Source organism: Heterostelium album (genome assembly GCF_000004825.1).
Source record: "Heterostelium album PN500 unplaced genomic scaffold PPL_scaffold2, whole genome shotgun sequence".
In the NCBI taxonomy this organism is placed as follows: domain Eukaryota; phylum Evosea; class Eumycetozoa; order Acytosteliales; family Acytosteliaceae; genus Heterostelium; species Heterostelium album.
In genome coordinates, this window is record NW_008805064.1 from 1,083,241 (window position 1) to 1,107,931 (window position 24,691).

At 32.2% G+C, this 24,691-nt stretch overlaps 13 protein-coding genes across 13 annotated transcripts; 7 read left to right on the plus strand and 6 right to left on the minus strand.

Moving 5' to 3' along the window:
- Positions 1-1,046: 1,046 nt before the first annotated feature.
- Positions 1,047-5,222, plus strand: PPL_01745 (uncharacterized protein; the record flags this gene model as incomplete). The annotated part of the gene is made up of 6 exons (XM_020572748.1): positions 1,047-3,208; positions 3,293-3,649; positions 3,739-4,095; positions 4,185-4,541; positions 4,630-4,986; positions 5,081-5,222. The coding sequence occupies 6 exons, from the start codon at positions 1,047-1,049 to the stop codon at positions 5,220-5,222; spliced, it is 3,732 nt and encodes a 1,243-aa protein (XP_020436865.1).
- A 149-nt stretch (positions 5,223-5,371) lies between these two features.
- PPL_01746 (uncharacterized protein) lies at positions 5,372-6,151 on the minus strand (the record flags this gene model as incomplete). The annotated part of the gene is made up of 5 exons (XM_020572749.1): positions 5,372-5,391; positions 5,457-5,526; positions 5,624-5,834; positions 5,935-5,956; positions 6,079-6,151. 5 exons carry the CDS (start codon positions 6,149-6,151, stop codon positions 5,372-5,374), a joined length of 396 nt encoding a protein of 131 aa, XP_020436866.1.
- Positions 6,152-6,585: 434 nt separating this feature from the next.
- Positions 6,586-6,993, plus strand: PPL_01747 (uncharacterized protein; the record flags this gene model as incomplete). Its single annotated transcript, XM_020572750.1, has 1 exon — positions 6,586-6,993. One exon carries the CDS (start codon positions 6,586-6,588, stop codon positions 6,991-6,993), a length of 408 nt encoding a protein of 135 aa, XP_020436867.1.
- Positions 6,994-7,510: 517 nt separating this feature from the next.
- On the plus strand, positions 7,511-9,662 carry PPL_01748 (uncharacterized protein; the record flags this gene model as incomplete). Its single annotated transcript, XM_020572751.1, has 3 exons — positions 7,511-8,272; positions 8,367-8,892; positions 9,208-9,662. The coding sequence occupies 3 exons, from the start codon at positions 7,511-7,513 to the stop codon at positions 9,660-9,662; spliced, it is 1,743 nt and encodes a 580-aa protein (XP_020436868.1).
- Positions 9,663-9,993: 331 nt separating this feature from the next.
- On the minus strand, positions 9,994-11,099 carry PPL_01749 (uncharacterized protein; the record flags this gene model as incomplete). The annotated part of the gene is made up of 2 exons (XM_020572752.1): positions 9,994-10,910; positions 11,000-11,099. 2 exons carry the CDS (start codon positions 11,097-11,099, stop codon positions 9,994-9,996), a joined length of 1,017 nt encoding a protein of 338 aa, XP_020436869.1.
- A 904-nt stretch (positions 11,100-12,003) lies between these two features.
- On the plus strand, positions 12,004-13,034 carry PPL_01750 (uncharacterized protein; the record flags this gene model as incomplete). Its single annotated transcript, XM_020572753.1, has 3 exons — positions 12,004-12,303; positions 12,394-12,683; positions 12,743-13,034. 3 exons carry the CDS (start codon positions 12,004-12,006, stop codon positions 13,032-13,034), a joined length of 882 nt encoding a protein of 293 aa, XP_020436870.1.
- A 229-nt stretch (positions 13,035-13,263) lies between these two features.
- On the plus strand, positions 13,264-14,819 carry PPL_01751 (centrosomal protein 103 kDa; the record flags this gene model as incomplete). Its single annotated transcript, XM_020572754.1, has 5 exons — positions 13,264-13,360; positions 13,437-13,737; positions 13,936-13,986; positions 14,072-14,312; positions 14,400-14,819. The coding sequence occupies 5 exons, from the start codon at positions 13,264-13,266 to the stop codon at positions 14,817-14,819; spliced, it is 1,110 nt and encodes a 369-aa protein (XP_020436871.1).
- A 314-nt stretch (positions 14,820-15,133) lies between these two features.
- vps26 (vacuolar protein sorting-associated protein 26) lies at positions 15,134-16,614 on the minus strand (the record flags this gene model as incomplete). Its single annotated transcript, XM_020572755.1, has 5 exons — positions 15,134-15,266; positions 15,378-15,504; positions 15,630-16,130; positions 16,288-16,513; positions 16,612-16,614. The coding sequence occupies 5 exons, from the start codon at positions 16,612-16,614 to the stop codon at positions 15,134-15,136; spliced, it is 990 nt and encodes a 329-aa protein (XP_020436872.1).
- A 628-nt stretch (positions 16,615-17,242) lies between these two features.
- maspS (aspartyl-tRNA synthetase) lies at positions 17,243-19,443 on the minus strand (the record flags this gene model as incomplete). The annotated part of the gene is made up of 2 exons (XM_020572756.1): positions 17,243-17,986; positions 18,064-19,443. 2 exons carry the CDS (start codon positions 19,441-19,443, stop codon positions 17,243-17,245), a joined length of 2,124 nt encoding a protein of 707 aa, XP_020436873.1.
- A 692-nt stretch (positions 19,444-20,135) lies between these two features.
- On the plus strand, positions 20,136-20,362 carry PPL_01754 (uncharacterized protein; the record flags this gene model as incomplete). The annotated part of the gene is made up of 2 exons (XM_020572757.1): positions 20,136-20,166; positions 20,235-20,362. The coding sequence occupies 2 exons, from the start codon at positions 20,136-20,138 to the stop codon at positions 20,360-20,362; spliced, it is 159 nt and encodes a 52-aa protein (XP_020436874.1).
- Positions 20,363-20,464: 102 nt separating this feature from the next.
- PPL_01755 (glycoside hydrolase family 25 protein) lies at positions 20,465-21,226 on the minus strand (the record flags this gene model as incomplete). The annotated part of the gene is made up of 3 exons (XM_020572758.1): positions 20,465-20,898; positions 20,964-21,126; positions 21,224-21,226. 3 exons carry the CDS (start codon positions 21,224-21,226, stop codon positions 20,465-20,467), a joined length of 600 nt encoding a protein of 199 aa, XP_020436875.1.
- Positions 21,227-21,524: 298 nt separating this feature from the next.
- cpsf4 (CCCH-type zinc finger-containing protein) lies at positions 21,525-22,983 on the minus strand (the record flags this gene model as incomplete). Its single annotated transcript, XM_020572759.1, has 4 exons — positions 21,525-21,692; positions 21,793-22,448; positions 22,563-22,763; positions 22,884-22,983. 4 exons carry the CDS (start codon positions 22,981-22,983, stop codon positions 21,525-21,527), a joined length of 1,125 nt encoding a protein of 374 aa, XP_020436876.1.
- A 998-nt stretch (positions 22,984-23,981) lies between these two features.
- PPL_01757 (uncharacterized protein) lies at positions 23,982-24,403 on the plus strand (the record flags this gene model as incomplete). The annotated part of the gene is made up of 2 exons (XM_020572760.1): positions 23,982-24,183; positions 24,258-24,403. 2 exons carry the CDS (start codon positions 23,982-23,984, stop codon positions 24,401-24,403), a joined length of 348 nt encoding a protein of 115 aa, XP_020436877.1.
- Between the last annotated feature and the right edge of the window lie 288 nt (positions 24,404-24,691).

Sequence of the window (24,691 nt, forward strand, 5' to 3'; positions counted from 1 at the left end):
ATATTTTTTTTCTAAGATTTGGAAGGGAAAGACATCTTTTCCAAAAAAAATAAAAACAAGATTTACAATTAAATTATGTCATGACAATTGTAGTTGGCAATAGATTGTCTATTATAAAGGAAATTACCACTTTAATTTGGTCAATTTCGATAATCATCTTGGTCATTTTCTTCATATTTTTCGATAAAGTTTATCAAATGGATCTATCATTCTATAGATATATATGTGATATATTTGTTTATCGTTCTCCTTTATTTTCACCCCCCACATCATATGTATGTATCTTCATATCTCATTGTTATCGTTCAAAATACACTCTACATATATTATTTGTAGTTCATCATATACTTTTATTTTGTTGTCAAGTGTTTATTTGTTATATTCATCATCTTTTTTATTGTAATATTTTTGAAGATGTGTGATGTGAGTAAAATAAGAGATAATCAAATATACTTATTTTACATTAATTTCACCATAGTAATCCAGGTGGATTTTCATACACATTTGACAATAACAACAATGATGATGTGTGGGGGTGAAAATAAAGGAGAACGATATACAAATATTCAAATTCATTCTCTATAACATTCATTATGTTATCTGTAACAACAACTCTTTCAATTTCGAAAAAATTATCAACAAACTGAAGTAGAATCTGTAGGTACAATCATTATCCCATCAATCATCCACTTTAACAACAAACAATACTATAAAACTATTTAAATTAAAAATGGTATCCAACAAAAATATTCCATTTTTATTACTAGTTTTATTTTTAACTGTCAGTTTGTCGTTTGGTAATATGAATTTAAATATCCATTTTTTTAATGTGTGTGAATTAATTAACGAATTTTCTTTTTATTTTATTTATTATAGGACATTCGCATAAAAATAAAGGACATTTGAAATGTGAAAGATATCAAATTGCTCAGGTTTACAATGGAATCAGATATTGTGCACCAAACAATCTTGATGTTTGTCGATATTTAGAATGTCCAATCTATCATATTTGTGCTTCGATCAGATCGAGACCCGTTTGTATTAGGATGGCATGTGAAGAGAGCACCACCGATACTTCTGTATGTTCAACTTCTGGTGGTATTACTATTGCTCAGTCTACTGTTGCTTCTACAATTGCATCAACTGCCACTACAATTGCAACTACCACCGCCACAACAACAGGAATTCCAAGTGGTGGTGGAAGTACTGTTGCTTCTACTATTGCTACGACTGCCAGTACTATCGCCACAACAACTGCAACTTCTCAACATCCAACTGGTTCAAGTACTATTGTTTCAACAATTGCATCGACTGCCAGTACAATTGCAACTACCACTGCTACAACAACTGGCATCCCCACTGGTGGAAGTACAATTGCTTCAAATGTTGCATCAACAACAGCAACAACAACCAATAAAGCTTCAACAATGACATACAGCACTATTGCAACTACCACAACTGTTGCTTCCACGACAGCTTCGACAACAGCAACAACGACAGCAACTACAACAAATGAAGCATCAACAATCACCCAGACAACAACAGCCACAACAACAGCCACAACAACAGCATCAACAACCTCAATACCAACAACAATTGCTTCGACAACTCAAACTACAACAGCATCAACCACAGGTCCTGCATCAACAATCACCGCCTCCACTACCCAATCTACCACTGCAACTCTTGCATACTCTACAACAGCATCAACTACAGCAAGCACAACAGCCTCAACTACAGGTCCTGCATCTACTATTACACAAACAACAACCGCAACAACAACTGCAACCACCACTTCAAGAATATCATCCAATCCAACTACAGGGTATCCCACAACTAGAAATCCAACTAGTACTCCAACAACTGGATCGCCAACGACTGGACCGCCAACAACCAGAACACCAACGACTGACACTCCAACAATTGGTATGACTACTAGAGCTCCAACAACAGAAACACCAACAACCGGATCACCAACAACTGGAGAACAAACACCTGATATTACTACAAGAAGCCCAACAACTGGAACTCCAACAACTGGAACCCCAACAACTGGGATTCCAACAACTGATATGACTACAAGAAACCCAACAACTGGGATTCCAACAACTGGGATTCCAACAACTGGAGCACCAACAAATGGGATTCCAACAACTGGGATTCCAACAACAGGAGCACCAACAACTGGTATGACTACTAGAGCACCAACAACTGGGATTCCAACAACTGGAGCACCAACAACTGGTATGACTACTAGAGCACCAACAACTGGGATTCCAACAACTGGAGCACCAACAACTGGTATGACTACTAGAGCACCAACAACTGGGATTCCAACAACAGGAGCACCAACAAATGGGATTCCAACAACTGGGATTCCAACAACAGGAGCACCAACAACTGGTATGACTACTAGAACACCAACAACTGGGATTCCAACAACTGGAGCACCAACAACTGGAACTCCAACAACTGGTATGACTACTAGAACCCCAACAACAGGAACTCCAACAACAGGAATTCCAACAGGAACTACAACACTCCCAACAACTGGAATTCCGATAACTAGAACTCCGACCACTGGAATACCAACGACTGGTACTCCAACAACTGGTACTCCAACAACTGGTACTCCAACGACTGGTACTCCTTCAACCACAACCACTGATATATCTGTACCAGCAACTACAACAACTATAGCACCATCCACAACAACAGCGACAACAGATTCTTCAACACCATCAACTGAACCAACAGTAATACCAATACGACCAACTCGTCCACCAGATGAAATACCAACGACTGGTACTCCAACAACTGGTACTCCTTCAACCACAACCACTGATATATCTGTACCAGCGACTACAACAACTATAGCACCATCCACAACAACAGCGACAACAGATTCTTCAACACCATCAACTGAACCAACAGTAATACCAATACGACCAACTCGTCCACCAGATGAAACACCACCACCACAACCAACAACTAAATTGATTAGACTCCATATGTTTGAAGATTTGAATGGCGATGGCGTAGCACAAGATGATGATCCAGGTGTTGTTGTAACATGTGACCTAAATGCTTCGAATGGAACCAAAGTAGCGACTCTTACAACTTTTGAAAGAGATGCAAAAGGTGGATTCCCACCTGCAACAGCCACAATTCCATTTGGTGGTTATTGTTTGGCTTGTCAAATTCCAAGGTATCTATTCATTGATTTCATTTAAAAGTTTGTTGAAATGAGAAATAATTATTAACTGAAATAATATGCATAATTATACTATAGTGGATACAAAGTAGTACCCCAAAAGACAGTGCCTATTATCAGAATGGTTAACCCATTCGATGAGAATGGAAATGTTTGCTTCAACGTTGCCAATGATGGAATCAATTACGATATCTACGGTGGACTTTTGAATGAGAATCCAACTCCACTTTCTCTTAGATTCTTCGAGGATCAAAATGGTGATTCCACCATTCAACCAACTGAAATAGGTGCCGATGTTACTTGTAACTTGACTGACTCTCATGGTGTTGTACACGAAACACTGGTCACTCTACCAGGCACTGGAGAACAAATTCCACCTGCTACAACGAATGTCGCGCCACAAGGTGACTATTGCATGGTTTGTGTAGTTCCAACGTAAGTATTGTTATTAATAATATTCTATCATAATCAATGGAATTTGTCTTTTATCTTTATCTTATTAACAAAAATGAAAAACTAAATAGTGGATATCAAATGTCACCTAAAATAGCACAACTCGGTGAACCTTGGAAGAATTCATTTGAAACGAATGGATCTATTTGTTTCAAAGCTATTGGCAAGAGAATTGATTTTTATGGATCAATTGAGAAAATACCAAATACACCTACTCCACTCACTCTTAGATTCTTTGAAGATCAAAATGGAGATTCCACCATTCAACCAACTGAAATAGGTGCCGATGTTACTTGCAATCTGACTGACTCACATGGTGTTGTTCACACAACATTAGTCACTCTACCAGGTACTGGAGAACAAATTCCACCTGCATCAACCATTGTAGTACCACTAGGTGACTATTGCATGGTTTGTGCAGTTCCACTGTAAGTTTTGTTATTAATAACAATCAATCCATATCTTATTTTTACAATCCTATTTAAACTATTGATATTAACCAAAAATATGAAATTAGTGGATATCAAATGTCACCTAAAATCGCACAACTCGGTGAACCTTGGAAGAATTCATTTGAATCGAATGGATCCTGTTGTTTCAAGGCTAATGGTGTACCTATTGATTTATATGGATCAATTGAGAAACTACCAAATACACCAACTACAATAACTGTTCGAATGTGGAATGATGAAAATGGAGATTCCACTCTTCAACCAACCGAATTAGGTGCTGATGTTGTCTGTAATTTGACTGACTCGCATGGTGTAGTACACGAATCAATATCGACAATGCTAGGCACTGGAGAACAAATCCCACCTGCAACAACCATCGCTCAGCCACTAGGTGACTATTGTATGGTTTGTATTGTTCCAAAGTAAGTATATCTATATTCAATCATTATCATCATTACAATCCATTAAATTTGTTTTTTATTACTAACTATCTGTAATTTATTTTCTTAGTGGTTATGAAATGTCACCAAAGATTGCACAACCAGGTGAGCCATGGAAGAATTCATTTGACGCGAATGGATCCAGTTGTTTCAAGGCTAATGGTGTACCTATTGATTTATATGGATCAATTATAAAACTACCTACTATCACTCCTCTCAATCTACGTTTGTGGATTGATAACAATAGAGATTCCACATTCCAAAGTGCGATAGATAAACCAATCGTTGAAACATGTAATCTCAGAGATGCTGGCAGAAACACAATCACCACATTAACATCGAAATTAATGAGTGGCCCTGATTACCCACCTGCAACATACAACATTACAGGAGAAGGTCAATATTGTTTGAATTGTCAAAGACCAGAGTAATTATCAAAACCTAATCTTATCATTAATTCAAATCTTTATAAAATTATTCTAATCATTTTGTTTAAAACCAAACAAAATTTAAATTTATAGTGGATTTGCAGTGGGACCAAAGATTGCACAGCCAGGTGAACCTCTCAAGAACTCATTGGATTTAGACTTAATGTTTTGCTTCAATGCAACAGGAACAGAGATTGATGTTGGTGGAGCTTTCCAAGGGCCTGTCGCTCCATAATACTTAAATAATAATAAACAAAAACAAACATCTTTTTAAAAGACTTTTATGTTATTTACAAATATTTCACAATTTTGTCATTCTATCTTTGATAAGAATGTACAGACATTGATTATTATTATTATTTAAGGAATCTTTACACAATCATTTCATACTGTTATTTGTAACCCTGATGAAAGAAAGAGTTGTCATTTGAGAGCGCTTCGATTTCTACTACTTTAGCACTGTATTCACTATCACTTAATGTTGTAACCGATTTATCATTCATCATCTCTGTTAGTTTCGATGCCAATTGATGTTTGCACTATATATAGTTAGTAGATAGTAACAAAAATAAAAACAAACATTAGTTAGTAATGATCTAATAGGTATCTTAAATAATAATGATAGATAATACATACATAACTAAAATCACTCTTTGGTGAACTATTTCTAAATGCAGGACATCCACAATAATCGCCGTCTAACAAACATAAATATTTCGAATCTTTTTGATGTCCGTTGACAACATAGAATGATCTATTCGATGGCTTGAAGATATATTTAACAATCATCTGTTTATCTATTATCTGTAGTGATTCCGATAATGTCTTATCATATATCGCATATAAACTATAAAGATGTAATGAAGACGATGATGGTTCGTATCATAATCGAATAGAGAATCAGTATATTAAAACAAATCTATACAATTCTAATAAATAATACACACGCTAATAGTATATCATCTGTCACTAAAAGTAAGTAGAAGTAAAAGATATTTACAAATTAAATTAGTAAAATGAATTGATTGATTGATTGATTGATTGATTGAGTGACTAATAAATTAAAACAAAGATGAGAAAACTGTACATACTTTCATTTGCAGATAATAAACTATTAACTATATCTTTCAACTTTGTGTTGTGAGCAGTGTTTGTTATATTCATTTTAAGAATTTTGTAAATACTATTATAACCATTTTAAATTCATTAATAACTTTTTTTTCATTTTTGAAAGCTAATTATATTTTCTAAGAATATAAAAAGATTTGTTTTTTCAATATCATGATATTTATTTAAATATTTATATTTGCAAATTTTTTGATCAAAAAGTTGTGGGTGTGAAAAAAAGTTGGTTGGAGGAAGTTCAAAATAATACTTGGTTGATTGACAAACCTCAAACTTAATAATCAGTTTTCAAGATTATGTTGATTGACAAGTGTAAATAAATGGATGAACTATTAAGGTAGAAAAATAAACTATAAAAAGGATGTACTTTTTACATTTTTTTATTAAAATTTTTAATAAAACAACCAATATATAATTATATAATTACAACTATCAAATATATAAATAAATTAATAACAAGATTGATAGATAAAATGTCTGCTAGAGTTAAACAAATTGGTCAAAGAGCTTTCCCAACTGTCAAGGAGATGTTTGCTAACTATGTAGAGATTCCAAAGAATTCAACATCGGTGCCATTCTGGGTAGTGATTCGCGAGAAATGCAGCTCAGAAAAAGTGTACAAGTATCATTCTAAGGGTGGTCAAAACAGAATCGTTATTCAAAGAGAATCGGAAGAGAAGCTTTATAATCCGGTCATCAATGAAAATAGATTCGTCAGATATTTCTCTAATGAGAAATTGACCTGTCCACGACCATTATACGACGATGGTGAAATCAACTCAATGTTACAGCTATTGTCAACCAATGATAAATATTCTAATGATATCAAAGATGTTGCTATTGATTTAACAAACCTATTGGAGAAATCAAGAAATAAATAATAAAATAGATAATATTATTTATCAAATTAAATACCTTTTACTAATACTATTATGTTTTTTTCTTATTATTATGGATATGATGATAATAACACATTATATTGGATTCAAATAATTCTGCTTTTATATTGAAAATTATGTTACTATTTCCATTGATCTTCAAAAGACATCAAAATAATGATAATATAAAGGGTAAGTGTATTTATATAATTTAACTCTTTATGTAAAAATAATAATAATCATGGTTTAAAAAAAAAAAGAATTTTGGTTTCAATGAAAATTTTTATGAAAAAAATCTGATCAATCCATCATAACACATGACACACAAGCATACTAAAAAAAGAATGAAATTTTTAAGAAAATTTGTTTTGATCTTTAATAACCTTTTAAAATCAGAATAAATTTGTTTTAATTTATCATTTTTATTTTATTATTTTTATACAAATATATTTATTTATTAATTGTTTTTTTTTTTTGTAAATATTTAATTAGTTAGTTATTTTTACACAAACATATTAAAATGAGTTCGAATAACAATGAAATAACAGTGCCATATAGATTATATAAAGAAACGGTTGAGAAATCACAGAATGTACCAAGATTCCTCATTACTCATGCCAACTACCAAGGCGTTGCAGAGAGTATGGAAATCAAGCTTCAGTGTGATTTCACTATCAAGGTGTTCGACAATCAATCGCTGGACAACAAGAATGTGGTGGTTCCACTCATCTCACAGAAAGCGACAATTGCCGCGTCGCAGATTGGCTATGGTGCCACTGCCGACGACATTGAGAACGGTGCAGCTGCAAGCGCCGGTGCCTGTATAGTCACCAATATGAGTTCACCACACTACCAGTTCTTCACTTCGAAGCCAGGTGTCTATCGTGTCAGACTCACCTGCTTCATCCCCTACCTGACAGTCAAGAAGACCGGAATGGAACTCGGTATTCCGGCGTCGTCAAACAACTCCATTTCATTCCAAGTACCACAGGCGAATGCGAGTATCAAGATTTTCAATGGTTTCGCCGATGTCGATGCCACCAACCACTGGATCGAGAAAGCCGGTAAGGAAGTGCCAAACTACACCATCGTATTCGCCAAACTTCCACAGGAATCTCAACTTCGTATCCAATGGACAATCAAAACTGAAATTGTCAATCCTAGCAACAGCAGCAAAGCAATCGATACCAAACTAAAACCACCAAGCATCGTGGTTGTTCAAAGCACATTAGGTTCAATCGGTGAAGGTTTATTAATTTTAATTTCTAAATTTAAATATAAGGTAAGTAACATTGGTTTTTTGGGAGAAATATTAATTATTATCAACAAACTAATTCTAATTCTTCTCTTTTATAATCTTTATTTTATTTTTTTAGATGCTTAATGGATCTATTTCATTATTTAATTTACTAATTGATAAAAATCTAAATATTATCAATGTGGAAGGTGAAGCTATTAAGAAATGGGAATTGATAAACAATGAATCCGATCAGAAATCTTCTACCTATAGAAATCTATCGGTTTGGTTGGATTATGGTGTTGAGAATGACTATGAATTGACAGTTTCCGCTGAATTCAATATGGGTTCTACGTCTGCTGACGTTAGCATTCCATCGATCAGATGTATTGGCGATGAAATAACAAGACACCGTGGATTCATTGCAATCGAGGCGAGAACCAACGTTGAGATCTCAGAGTTGAACTCTCAGAACTTGGATGTCATCGATATCAAAGAACTCCCACTGGATCTCTCGCAACTCTCTCAATTCCCTATACTCCTGGGTTACAAATTCCTCGATCCCAAATTCCAGTTGAATTTGCGTGTCAAAAAGAATCTCGATGTTCAGGTGCTCGTTTCCATCTGTGAGGGTGCACACTTTATCACAACGATGTCCAACACTGGCAAGACGATTCACCAATATATCCTGTCTATCAAGAACACTCAGAAACAATTCGTTCGTCTACAGATCCCGTTCGAGTATAGCTTGTGGTCGACTCTTATGGATGGACAACCGATTCGTCCGTCGTGTATCGACAACCCACAGACTCCCAACTCGCCAACCTTGCTCGTTCCACTGCTCAAGTCCGGTCCCATTAAGAACTCTGACACTCCCATTCAGATTGAGATCGTTCTCCTCGAGAACCAGGTGCGTAACATCAAGCCAAAGAAAGGCATGGTCAAGATCATGATGCCCAAGATGGATCTGCCACTGAGAGCAGCCTACTCCACCGTCTACCTGCCAGACACCATTAAAAAGACCGGCAAATCTCAAGGTAATCTCAAGGACGTCAGCTACTTTGCACACGCAGTACCACGTCCATTCGAAGGATCGGAACTAACCGACTACAGTGCACCGGTAAAGAACTCCTACCACGAACGCAGAGCAAGCATCTCATTAAGAGACTCTGCAAGTTTGGACAGCAGCAACAGTTTTACCAATAACAACAATAACAAGTCATATTTTAAGAGTTCCTACCATGAAGAAGCGAATTTCGCAAAGAAATCAAATGCACGTCCAAGAACTGGAGTGATCCCAGTGCGTGTTGAAATGCCAGTCACCGGAAACCCACATTATTTCGAACAAATTCTTCTCGATGGTGATAAAGATCTCTTCTATGAATTCGAATACAAAGAACAAATTTCAAAAGTAAAACAACATAGATCAGTTTAAAACATAACTTTCTCATCCCCCTTCTTTTGCTTTTTAGCTCTCTGAAATTTAAATAAATGTAAATCCAAACACAAAAAAAAGTTTTGTTTTTGAAAAATATACAAAAAGAGTTATAATTTATTTTATTACTAATGTTATTATTATAATATATAATATCTGGTGGAAATGAACAAAATGATTGATTAAACGAATGAATGAATGAATGGATGGTTGAATGGATGAATAAAAAAAATAATAATTAAAACCATAATAATTATTTACTAAAGATTGGTTTGGTTTGGTTCTGTTTAATGGTACACTAACTATCTATTTTTATCAACTGGCAGTTGGTCTATTTGATGAATGAGTTTTGAGTGTCATAATAAATAGATGATTCCATGGAATCGGTGAGGTTTGTAGATGTTGTTGAATTCGAAATATTTGATTCTGTCAAAACGGATTGAGATGTCGGTGATGTTGGTTGGATTTGAATGGTTGGTGTTGGTGTTGGTGTTGAGTTTGTATTCTTGTTAGGTGTCTGCTGCTGTTGTTGTTGCTGTTGTTGTTGTAAATGTTGTTGATTATAGTGTTTCTGTTGTGCTGGCTGTTGTTTATCTAAACCTATGACGATCGAGTCCATGATCGAGTCAGTTATGCCTAGTTCTGAAGAGGGTGGTTGTGCCATATAGACCGACTCTGTGAAATTCATATAATGAGGATAGAACTTATCTTGTCCATTCGAACTATTCTGTAATGATTGTCTATTCAATCTTTGTTGTAATTGTTGTTGTTGACCTTTACTACTATTAATATTATTGTTATTGTTATTATTGTTTTTAAATGTTTGTTCGTTTTCTAAATATTGTTGTTGCTGCTGCTGTTGTTGTTGTTGTTGCTGTTGTTGTTTTAATTCATTTATAGTATAATTTGGATCAAAAGTTACATCTTCTCTATCGTCATCTTCGTAGATCTCTGAAAATGGTTGATAGGCACCTTGCTGCTGCTGTTGTTGTTGCTGTGGATAGTGATCATATGATGAGTTGGTGGTTGTTGTTGTGGTGGTAGTGGTTGTATAATGACTATTATTCTGCTGTTGTTGTTGTTTTTGCGATTCATATGAATAGCTGGTTTCTAATGTTGGTGAAGTGTAATAACTATTCTGAATGTCAATGGTATCACCACCGTAGGCATCGGAATTTCTAAAGTTGGTTTGTTCTAACAATATTGGTGCTGGCGGATTGTATGTATTTATAATGTGAGGATTAAGAACTATATATATAGTTTTTACAATTAAAACATTAATAATCAAATAAATCAAATTCAAATCAAATCATCAAAGTAGATAGAGAGATACATACCATTTGGACTATGATACTCTTCATATTCTTCATCGTAGATGAACGGATCATATGGAGTATGTGATTTAGTATCACAACAGGAACTAAATATATTACCCATTTTTGGTATTATATATTTTTATCTATATTATTATATTTTATTGATATTTATATATTATTATTTGTCGATACTTTTTATAGATATTTTAAACTTCTATGTATGTTTATTTATATAAATATATTTGTTTATACTAAATTTAGTTATTATATTATTTCTATTGTTCTTATTTATATTATTTATTTTGAGAAAAAAAAAAAAAAAAAAAAGGAAATTTAAATCAAGAATATATATATATAAAAGGTAGAGAGTAAGTATCAAGTAGTTGTGTAATATTATTAAAAATGTGAATTTTAGATTTAAATAACAATTTATCTAATAGATATTATTATTATATAATTTAAACTCTATTATTGTGATGTATTGTTGTTGGTTGTGTTGTTTTGTTGTTGTTTGTTGTTTTTGTAAATTAAATTTTTAATTTTAATAAATATATTTATACTATTTCTGCTTATATATATTTATTTCTATTTTGTGAATTGTTTTGTTGTTTTTTGTTTGTTTTGTTTTTTTGTTTTTTTGATACAAATATTTAATAAAAACAAAAAAATTTTCAAATATTATTAAATTCTCATTTTTTTAATTAAATTTTCAAATGAAAATTATGAGTTTTTTAATTAATATTATTTATTGTAAAATTTTTTTTGTTTTTTTTTTGGTTTTTTGGGGAATTAATGAACAAACACCTCAGATACAACAACATAAGCAGCATCCAAAAATAACCATCGGATTAATAAAACAACAACAAAAACAACACAATAGAATTAATTTAATTTAATTTATAAAATCATCATCGTCATCATCAGCAAAGGAAATTCATATATCACTTTTCACTGCACTACACTACACAACCGTATTTAGTATACCATACACCACTTCACTTTATTATCAATTCATAACCTATGACATGACATCTATCATAGCAAACAACAATAACAATAATAATAATAACAATATTAATAATAATACATATGATTTGATAAATAAGTTTTTAAATGATGGTGATTCACTTCAATATTTAAATGATATAGTTGGTGAAAGACAACAACAACAGCAACAACCAAAACAACAACATCATCAAAAGCAATCATCTTCATCATCATCTTCTTTATCATTTGATCAGAGTAATGAAACCGATCTTTTAAATAAACCTGAAAAGTTAGAGAGCTATTTCATATCGATCGTTGATCTTCTAATTGATTTAAAGGTATTTTTGTACTTACTTTTTTTAGTTGTTGGTTATCTGAAAGTTGTTTGATTGTTAATGTTTTGATTTTAATTTCACAAAAAAAAACAGAAATATCTAAATACAACGGTGGATAAAGAACTTGAGAATTCATCACATGTCGATATCATAGGTCTGCAATCGAATATCGTCAAGTTGGACGAGAGGAAGAGCGATGCGCTTCACGGTGTCAATGCACCGTCAAAGGGTATCGCTTCGCGTGTCGAATCAATAGTCGATCACAACGACCAGCTGCGCAAACGACTGGCATCCGTCGACGATATCCTCGAGATTCTCGACTACTTCCAGCGATACAATCAACTCTCCACTGACTACGAGCATAACTTCCACGAGAAACGACAGTATCACGCTGCCACACTGCAACTCGTCGAGATGGAACAGCTGCTCGGCCAACTTCCAGAGCAGTTGCTACAGGCGCATCCATTCCCGCGCATCATACCGTCGCTCAAAGATCAACTAAAGAAACGCAAAAACAATCTCAAAACACTGCTCATCGAAGTATTCACCAATCACCTGCAGATTGGCGCCAACGAGATTGCAATCACCGACAAATCGATGCCATCGATCATCCTCTCGCTAGAGACACTCGGACTGAGTGGTTTCATCATACAATCGATCTCTTCGCAACTCTTGAACCAACTGCTACTGCCACTGCTGAAATCTATCAAGTTGTCGCTCTCGGCAGTCGATAGTTCTCACCACTCTGCAACCAACACAATCAACACGATCGATCACCAAGATAAACTTAACTTTATACTGGAGTATCCAAAGAGTGACATCACAGTGGAGCATTTCTATCATATTCTACAAGCTATCTTCAGTATCGTCTATAAACATGTGTTTGGCTCGGAGAATAGAATCATGGGAATACTAGGCAATGAACTATGGACCACCCTTTCGAATACAATCATCAAACTAAACATGAAGTCGATAGTACCCAATGAATCATCGCAACTCTCACTATTCCCATTGATTCAAGATCAAACAAAACAATTTGAAACGAATTTATATAACATTGGTAAGTTAAGTGAAGCGAAGTGGTGATGTTAAATATTAGCCAATAGTTTCTAAATACTAATTATAATTAACTATAGGATTGTTTAGTGGTAATCAAATGAATAAGAGAAATGTATTGTCATTATATATCGATAATATAGAGATACACTTTGCAGAGAAGAAAAGAGATCATATACTATTCACAGCAAGAGAGATAATTATACACGATAAATATGATTCTATCAACTCTGATCAATCTTTGCTTGGTGAGACAGAACAGAATCAAGGAAATCTACAACTATTCTACTTCTCCAATCGATTAATATTCAAGAGTGCCAATGATTTAGTATTGCTTTGTAAAAACTCACTTAGTGAATCATTAAAATCATCTTCACTTTGGTAAGTATATAGAATCAATCAAATTGAATAACTAACTAATCTGATCAATTATTAACTAATTCAATTACATTTGCTCAGTTCTAAAAAGATATTCCAAGCATGTAGAGATATATTTGATTTATATAGATTCATGTATCTAAAGTATCATAAATCCAAGATTGAAACTGTCCCACTGTTGGCTTGTCTATATTATAATAGTTGTCTATTCGCTACTCATACTTTTATGGTTGCCTTTGAATTTCAACAACAGTATGTCTGAATGTAGAACAAACAAAAACAATATATATTTACTTAATATTAATAATAATACCCTTTTTCTTTTATTATATTTTAGATTACACCAAAAAGAAGATGATAAATTTTTATATACATTCATAGATTGCGCACCACTTTTCAAAGACCATGCAGATACATTCTTCAAAGAGTACATTGAAAAACAAAAACAATCGATTCTCTCCTACTATGAGAATTGCAATGGACTCGACGACACCAAAGACGATGAAGTAATGCAAAACACTGAATCAAACTTTAAGAGAATGTTAAATGAAGTTAGTAAACTTGCAACAACATGGAGGGTAAGAAAAGAGATATATATATATATAGTAATGATCATTGATAAGTGGATTCGAACTAACTAATTAATATTTATTTATTATTTATAGACTGCATTTACAACCGAAGATTACCTTAGCTTAGTTGCTTTCTTTGTAAATAGTATTTTATCAAAGTTTATAGATATGTTGTTGGCACTGGAGAATATATCGTCGCTGGAGACATCGAGATTGAGTCAACTGTGTTCACATTTCCTGATGTTCCAACAATTGTTCCTCTACCCAGGTGAACCAGAAGAGCTTGCCAAGCCAAGAATGAAGCTCATCAAGAATTGGAAGAAGGTATGGCAATTGAACAGAGTACTAGATCTTACACTATCGGAAATAGTAGGTCTCTACAACAAAGGGCTGCTCAGTAGACTATCTAATCAAGAGTTAAAGATGTTGGTATTAAGTATATTCGCTGAATTCGACTTAAGAACAACATTCTTGGAGACACTAGATAATAAGATAAATAGAATAAATAAATAATAAATTATAGATTTTTAATCTAAATCTATCAATAATTATAATCATCATCATCATTCAACATTAATCATTTAACAAGTAATGTGTAAATGGTACAACACTTTTTTTTTATTATTGACATAATTTTGTGTTATTTATTTTGATAAGAGAAGAGAAGAGAGGATAGATAGCATAGATTTTTTGGAATGTTGGATGAAAACTTGAGGAGGGAGTTGGTTGGTTGGTTTGTTGCCAATATTAATTATTGTTATCATTATGATTGTATTTATATTATTAAAGTTGTGTTATTCTATTCTTCTGAAGACTACACAAATAGTTTACTCGCTGTCATCTTCGGAGGCATCTGGGTCAGGAGTTGGTATTTCGTTATGAACTTCTGGTTTTCCTGTGTTTGCAATTGGCTTTGAGACACCTCTTCTCCACAATGTAATTTCTTGTTGTTTGAAATATCTAGATTATGATAAAAAAAAGATAAAAGATAGAGATAAATTATGTTAATTAATCAATCATTTTTTAACTAAATAACTAAATATATTTATGAGGCCTATTATTATATCTTACTTCTTATCATCTTCATCTACAAGGGCAAGATTCAAGTAATATTTTACAGAGAATTTATTATGAACACTTCTGTAAGTTGGTGTAAGATCAAATACAGAAAGGAACAATCTTACTGGAATTGATTCACCTGTATATATTGATAATAACATATTATATATTGATTGATTGATTGATTAATGTTAATATATTTAACTTTTGATCTACACCACCACCACCACCACCATTCAATTTTATAACTAAATATTAACTTACCTCTAACTGGAGCACCATCCATAATTTCAAATTTAGTTAAAGTTTCACTCTCGCTGAAAACGTTTGGACCGGAACCTGTTTGCTCACGCTTGATTAGTGCAATCTCCATATATTTAATTTTAATTCTAACCAAGAGGAAATAAATCTTTCCGATGATTACGTCTTTGAGATGGTATTTCGATTTGTTGTATTCAAACTCAATGTGGAGACAGTCTTCAATACCGACCTCCATCTTGATATTACTATTTACTTCGGGTGGCTTGTTGAAATTGATGACCCAAATGTCGTACTCCTTTACAATGTTCGATGCATAGTTTCTCGAGATTGTCAATCTCACAAAATATCTAAGACGTACGTTGGTGCCATTATATGATTCATATTGCTTCTCGACATTCATAAAGTCGTAAGCAAATGTCTTGCTCTCTGTCAGATCGCCTGCCGGTGCCAACTCACGAACCAACGAAGTGAATTCATAATGATTTCCTCTGTCATAAAAGAGTTCTAAAAGTTATAAATAATAAAAAAAAATGAAAAATTACAAAAAAAAAATATCAAAAAAAAAAAAAAAAATGAAAAATAAAAAAAATTATTATTATTAAAATCAAAGATATATAGTTATATTAAAAGTAATGTAATGAAATTGATTTGATATACATACCTATTTGACCAACGAATTCAACTTTAATACCTTTGTGTTCAATCTTTTTGGCTTTATCTTTCAAGTTGATCGAAACCTTACCAGAGACAGGTTCGTTTCCAACGAATACAAAGAGTTTCTCTGATTTACCCTTCTCAGAGGTAACTTCAATTGTTTTTCTATTTTGACAATTATCCAAGTCAAAACTGATATTACAAGGGCTACCAGTTAATGAATTAAAGAAATTCTAAAATATTATTATTATTAATGAACATTATTAATATTAATATCATTTTTCTTCTCCTTTTTTTCATTATTAATAATGTTAATGTCGATCATTCATACCATTTTTAATAACTTCTAACAAACTAACTAACTAAGCTAAACTAAACTAATAAATAATACACAACTTTTGTTTATCGGACTAACTTTTAACTTTTTAGATTACTGTTACTCCAATATACTGTACTCTCTTTTACTAAACTAATCTAGATATGAATTATTATTATTTTAGTTTTATTGATTAAAAATAAATAGTAGTAGTATTGAAAAGAATCTGTAAATATGAATAGAAAGGAAAGAAGATCAAAAATACAATTGAAAAAATGCTTGTAATTGAAAAAATGCTGCCGCTGATTGAATAATAATTCTTTCCCCTATATATTTGAAAATAAATAAAACAAAAAAAAAAAAAACAAAAGTGTGAGAACCACCAGACATTTAAGAAAAAGAAAATGACTTTTTTAAAAAAAAAAAATTATAAAATTAAAAAAATATTGAAAAAAAAATATCTTTCTCTATGTCATGATATTGAATTTTTTTTTACTCAAAAAAATAGACTTTAATATTATCTTTTTAATATCATTATTTTGTTTTGATTTTTTGTTATTGACTTTTAATTAATTAAAATGATATTATTAATATTAAGTTGTAATCATATATTTATTTACTTTGCTTTTGTTTTAATTTTTGCATTTTATTCAATTTGTTTTAAATTTAATTCAATTAATTCTTGGGTTGTAACGGATGCGGGTGAATTTGTCATTAGCTCACGACCACCCGATGTCTTGGGGAATGCAATGACGTCACGAATCGAAGGTGATCCGACCATCAGTGACATGAGACGGTCGAAACCGAGGGCGATACCACCGTGTGGTGGACATCCCATTGATAGCGCCGTTAGGAGATGATTGAATCGCTGCACCATGTGTGGCTCGAGTTTGAGTACTCGCTCTAGCACTCGCAGCTGTGTCTCTTGGTTGTGGATACGAATCGATCCACCACCCAGCTCAACTCCGTTCAGCACGATATCGTAGTGCAGACCACGAATGTGTTCGAAATCAGAGGGTTTCTCACCGTTGAGCAGCGCCAACATGTCGTCGGGGTGTGGCGCGGTGAAAGGGTGGTGTGTCGACTGGAGTGGCGAAGCGTCGGAGAGGTAGTCGGCCGGTGTGAACAGAGGGAAGTCGTCCACCCAGAGGAAGTTGAATTGCTTTGGATTCAACTCGAGCAAGCCACGTTCTTTCATCAGGTTGGCACTGAAGATTCTCACTTTGCCAAGCAACGATTCCACAATAAATCTTGGACCTGCTGCAACGAGCACAACATCGCCTTCCTCCAACGCTAGTCTCTCACTTAGTTTATCCTTTTCCACTTGACTCAGTGATTTCATAATCATTGATTTCCATTCTTTACTACCAACTCTAATTGATACCAATCCCTAAATTATTTTTAAAAAGTGTTAATTACACACACAAAATCAAATAACAATATATTGTTAAAAAGTTAGATAGTTACTGGTGAATTTGGAATTAATGTCTTTGATTCATTTAAAATTGTATCGATATCTTTTGATGACATTGTTGGTTGTACTTTTGGAAGTTTGATACATTTGATGATGTGTTCTGCCTCTGTGAATGAACTGCTTGGCGGTTGATCCAATAGTTTCCGGAATATCTCTACTTTGGTATCGCTAAAGATGTTTGTGATATCATTTAATTCCAATCCGTAGCGAGTGTCGGGTTTATCGATTCCGTAGCGATCCAACACCTGTCTGTATGTGTAGTGAGGGAATGGCGTCTTGATATCGTAGCCAGCTTCTTTCCACATTGCGACAATCAGTCCTTCAATGATATTGTAGACTTGTTTGCAATCGACAAACGAGAGTTCCATATCGATCTGTGTGAATTCCGGTTGACGATCGGCACGCAGATCTTCGTCACGGTAGCAACGCGCCAGCTGGAAGTAACGGTCGAGTCCACCCACCATGAGAAGTTGCTTGTACTGCTGTGGCGACTGCGGTAAACTGTAGAATTGACCTTTGTGACGTGTTGGCACGAGATATTCACGTGCTCCTTCTGGGGTCGGTCTGAACAGTGTCGGTGTCTCCACCTCGACAAACTGCTGACCGGTCAAATAGTGTCGCGCAGCCATCGAAACCTTGGAACGCAGTCTGATATTCGATTGAACTGAAGGACGACGCAAATCTACATATCTATGCTTCAAACGTACTTCTTCGGTGACACGCTCGGCATCGTGTTCAATGGTGAACGGTAAGTCACGACATTGATTGAGGAGTACCAACTGGCTAACGTCCACTTCAATGTCACCGGTGGACATTGCTGGATTAGCCATTTTCGGTGGACGTTCACGAACTACACCGACTACACGTACAACCGATTCCAACCGCAGTGATTTCAGGTGATCAACACTGTTGAAATCGACGTTCGGTACTTCTGAACAGAGTTGTAACGATTTGTTTTCAAGTGGACAGTAGATCTGTGTAGTTCCATGACCATCTCTAATCACAATGAAAATGAATTCACCGAGCTTTCTGAGTGAGGAAACCCAACCATTTAAGATCACAGTTTTACCTACATCGTTTTTACTCAATTCACCACATGTGTGTGTTCTTGTTTTCACCGATGTCAAAGTTGATGTTGATGATCGAACACCTGTCGAAGTAGATGTACTGAAATATTGATATAATGGTTGTTGTTGTTGATTACTTCTATTTTGTTTATAAACTTTATTTAATTTTACATTATTGTTATTATTGAAAACAGTTGATGAATATCGTAATTCTTGTTTATTCTTAATATTATTACTACAATTTATAAATGATCTTGAGTATCTATTTGTTACTCTATTCAAGAGTTGATATCCTTTATTACTCATCATCTTGAAATAGTACAGATGATCATTAACCAAGAAAAACACGAAATAATGCCCCTTTTTAAATTAATTTAGTTTTTTTTTTTTTTTGTACATCAAAATTTGGTCATAAATGCATTACAAGAAAGTATCTTGTTGAAGTGGGTAAAATTTCATCTGTTCTTAAGATATAACTATTTAAATTTACTCACTAAATCTTAAAAATACATTTTTTTTATTCCATTATAATATCAATTTTTGTCTTAAATGATTTCATTTACTGATTAAACTTTTGAAATTGATGTGTTGATTTAATCCAAAATAGTGAAATTCTTAATCAACTTTGTACCATTTGATGTATTCAGAGAACTAAAATAATATATATTCTAAAATATCTCTTCTGAGGTTGACCCTCATTAACATATTATTTAATTTAAATCAAATTAAACAAAATATAAGGTTCCAAAAAAATTAAAAAAAATTGTGATAATATCCTAAATAGTGATTTAAAAAGTAATAGTCCCAATCCTATTTATTAAAATCTATTAGTCTCAAAAAAAATATTCCTTTTAAAAAAAGTTTTTTTGTTTTCTTTTTTTATAGATATTTAAAAAATTACCAAAAAAAGAAAGAATGTAATTTTCAAAAATTTATAAATTAATTTCTCAAAATATTTATAATTTAATCTTTAACCAAGTTTCATACAGATACATAAAATGGATAAACAACAAAAAAAGAGTAACCTTGGTAAGTTTTTAAATAAAAATAAAATAGTAATTATATGTTAAAAAATATTAATATTTAAATTATAATAGACAACAAGCAAGGTGAAGTTGAAAAGAATGAGGGATATGGTATTCCAGAGATGAGACAAGATCATGAACTCTATGAAAATGCCAATCTCCATGAAAAGTTTGACCTAAAGAAAGGAGATTTAAAGTAAAGAAGGATACTAATCTTAAAAATCTTTCTTTGTAAATAAAAAAACAAATCTGTTCTTTTTGGATTAAAAAAAAAAAATAAATAGTTTAAATAATGTTTTTATTTATTTGATTCTAAAGTTTTCATCTACTTGAATATCACATAATACTCCTGTATTATATTGTTTTACATAGGGTTGTTTCCATCCACCAAACTCTACGAAATCATAGAATGATGGTCGATTATCGTAGTGAGCGTACCAAAGTGGGAGGTGAGATCCACCGTGAAAATTCGCACCCATAATAGGGTTCCACTGGCTGGCAGAAGTGTATATACCCATCATAAGACCCATTTGTTTGCCAGTTCTAACTAAACCAAGGAAGAAATTTCTATTGTCCACGACATTTTTATTCCAGTATTCTGGACCTTCGATATCCAACCACACCATTCTAATATTGGCGCCATGATCATTTAGAAATTTCATCATACTCTTCATTTGTCCAGCTGGATTACCACATTTTACACATGGAAATATATATGCATCAACTCTACTCATTCCTATATTAAATTTATCATTGTTATTAAGATAATTTTAGTATTTTCATATTTTGAAATATATTTACCAGCAGCTTTTGCAAGTTTAATACTATTTGGAGCATTGTCATCTAATAAGCCATTTGATCTACTTGCTCTAACGATTGCAAATTCATATCCACTATCTCTTAGACATTCCCAAATGCTTGAGTTTGTTGCTTGTGATATATCAACGCCAAGTTTAGCGTCGACCTTTATTATTGTGATAAAAAATAAAATAAATATTAAAAAATAAAATTTCATAATACAATAGAAATATTTGAGATGGTTGGAAGAAGTAAAATAATACCATTTTTAGAGTTGGTATAAATAATTTTATTTACTTCAACAAAAAAATATAAAAATATAAAAAAAAAAGATTATTATTAATTTGATCACCAGATTAAGATTTGATTAAATTTCATTGTCGAATCGATTATTTAAAGTAATTCAAAATTACTTGGATGTTTTTGTTTATCATGTGTAAATCCTGGTTTGTTTTGTTGCTGTTTTGTTTGAAAAAAGAAAAAAGAAAAAAAAATTGAAAAAGAAAAAAAAAAAAGGTGTGTGCTGTGCATCGTGTCTTGCCCAGGAAATAAGACAAGATGACTCTAATAGAAAGGTTGTTGCTGGTACTGTTGTTGTTGTTGTTGCTGTTGGTTGTACTGTTGTTGATTTGGTGGTTGAAATTGATTGTGCTGTTGTTGTTGCTGTTGCTGTTGCTGTTGCTGTGGAGGTGGATTGAATCCGGGTGGTGGTTCAACCTTTTTATTTTGACACTTTATTGTTTTTAAATAGAGAAAGTTTGATTAGAAAATTCATGTTCATTGTTTTTGTTTTTGTTTTGATATGATATGATATGATAAGAGGTTTACTTACTTTGTTTGCATAATGACCTGTTTGGAAACATTTGAAACATGTGATTGTTCCGAGATCGACGGTTGGCTTGTTGAATCCTGCACCGCCACCTTGGTTGCTTCCACCGCCTTGCTGACGCTCAAAGGCAGCCTCAGGGTTAGGTGGGTTCGAGCATTGATTCGATTTATGACCGGTCTGACCGCAGTTATGGCAGATCGGTATGCCACCTTTAGGTTTACGACCGTCTCGCATAAATTTGTCACCGCCACCGCCACCACGTTGTGGATATAGTTGTTGTTGTTGTTGTTGTTGTTGACCTTCCATAGAAGGTGGACCGCCACCACCACCACCACCATTGGGATGATGTTGTTTGATTTGATTGATAATCTGTTGGTTGTGATGTTGTGATTGCAATTGTGATTGCTGTTGTTTCTCGATGTCTTGTTGACGCGACTCTGTCTCCTCTTTGGGCAATTCAAACTTGGGATGACCGTATTTGCATCGAGGTCCCTCCGGACAGAATCCCAAATAGAAATTCTCACACAGCAGCTTCTTGACGTGTTTGTGTCTGCATTTCGGACCGTGTTTACAGAATCCTCTTGCATACCACGGACACTCTATCACTTTCTCCTCTGGATTCAAATGTAAATACATACATTCTTGATTACTACATTCACCTATATATATATATATATATATATAAATAAACATAATAGATAGTTATAAAGTAAAGTTAGTAAGTAAAACACACAACAATAGTATAAGAAAAACATAAACATAAATATACATACCAAACTTTGAAAAGAAATAACATTCAGGCATCTTTGCCAAGTCGTATTCATGAAGGAACTCACATAGTTCACCTTTCTTGCAGAGACCTCTCAGCCAATGTTTACAAACGACGGCATGCTCTGTTTTCGAGTGTTTATATGGGCAATCGTTTCCTTTCGTGCAATTACCTTTAAGAAAGAATCTACATACTTCTGAATTATCTATTTAGAATAAAATAACAATGTGTTAGTATAAACTATTACTTTTCTGTTTGATCTTATCGAATCAAACAAACAAACCAATCAAAACCAAAACAAACAAAACCAATAACAAATTAATACCTTTAGTGTCATCATCTAGAATCTCATTTTTATCAGTGACATATGGTTCGAAATCAAATGTTAACTTTAATGATATTAAATCTACTTCAACATCTAACATATTTATCTATAAATATATATGTATATCTAATTTATAAGATACTATTTATCTATCCACAATACAACAATAATAATTAAAAAACACTATAAAAAAAAATTAAAAAAAATAATTTTTTTGAAATTTATTAAATATAATAGAATTTTTATTCTTATCAAATCGTTGTTATACTCTTTTCTAGAAGATTCTATAAAAGAGAGTTAGTTCAATTGATCCTTTATATTTATTAAAAAAAAAAAAGAAATCTTTGAAAATATTTTAAACTTTATTTATTTTAAATTGTTTTGTTATTTAGTTGAATTTTCAATAAGATACACTAAGATACAAATTGGTAATTTATTCCATTTTTTTGTTTTCATAAATAGTTTATCTCATTTTCTATATAGAAAAAAATCTATTAATAATAATATAATCTTTGAATCATTAATAAGATTCAAATGAGTTCTAAGAAATGAAAACATTGTAATAGCTGATTTGGAGAGTAGTACTTAAAAATAATAAAAAAAAGATTTGACAAATATCATTTCAAGAACATGTTTATTTAATATTTTGATTCCTAAAAAGATGATAAATGATTTTTAAAATTGTAAATTTGTATCACAAACATTCCTGAAGATAAATCAAGAAGATTCTGAATCAAAAATAATAAAATCGTTAATAATAGACTCAGTAGTAATATTTAGTTTTAGCATCATTAAATTCCATCTCTTTGGATAATTCCTGAAGATAAAACGACAAGAATCTGATTTTGAATAAAATCTACCCCACATTTTTACAAATTTTGTTCAGGAATCTTTTTTTATTCTGTAATTCAAGAATTGGAATGACAATTCTTTCAAATATTTTATTTTTTTATTCAATTTTCAAAATCTATAAATAATAATCCAAAGTCAAATGAAATCATTACAAAAAAATAAACAATATAATATATATAAAAACAATATAGAATAAACTTTTCAATAATTCAATAAATATTTATAAACTAAAAATTATCAATTAAAATGTCATCAAATATTAAATCAAACATTGAAGCAATCATCAATGGTATCGAATCAAATAAGATTTTGGATATCTTTGAGAAATATTATGCAGAGGATGTTGTGATGTATGAGAAAGGTGATAGTTCAAACAGAGTTGGAAAAGATCAAAACAGAAAAGCTGAAGAAGCATTTGTCAATAATGCAACCATTCATGAAGTAAAATGTAGGTTTTAAGAGATGAAAATATAAAATGAATGAAAAAAAATACTAATAATAAATAATTTTATAAAAAAATAGTAATTAAATTATTGGTTGATGGAAACAATACAGCCTATGAAATGTATATGGATTTCACTTATGGAGGTCACAATGTCAAGAAGACTCAGTGGGCAATCCAACAATGGAACAACAATGGTTTGGTTGTAAAAGAAGAATTCTTTTAAAAAATTAATAAAATTGTATATACATAGATTTTACTATTTTAATTTGTATTTAAATAAATATATTAAATAATTTTTATTCCATTTATCATTACTTAATTGCATTAAACCATTTAATGATTGTCATGATCTGAATTTGTTGTTTAAAAATTTAAATTACTTATTTGTTAACATTATATTATTAATTTTGCTTGTGTTGTAATTATTTAATTTTATAAATATTTACTTATTTATTATTTATTTATTAATTGTAATGAAACCATTAATAATAATTTAAATTGTTTTTTGATT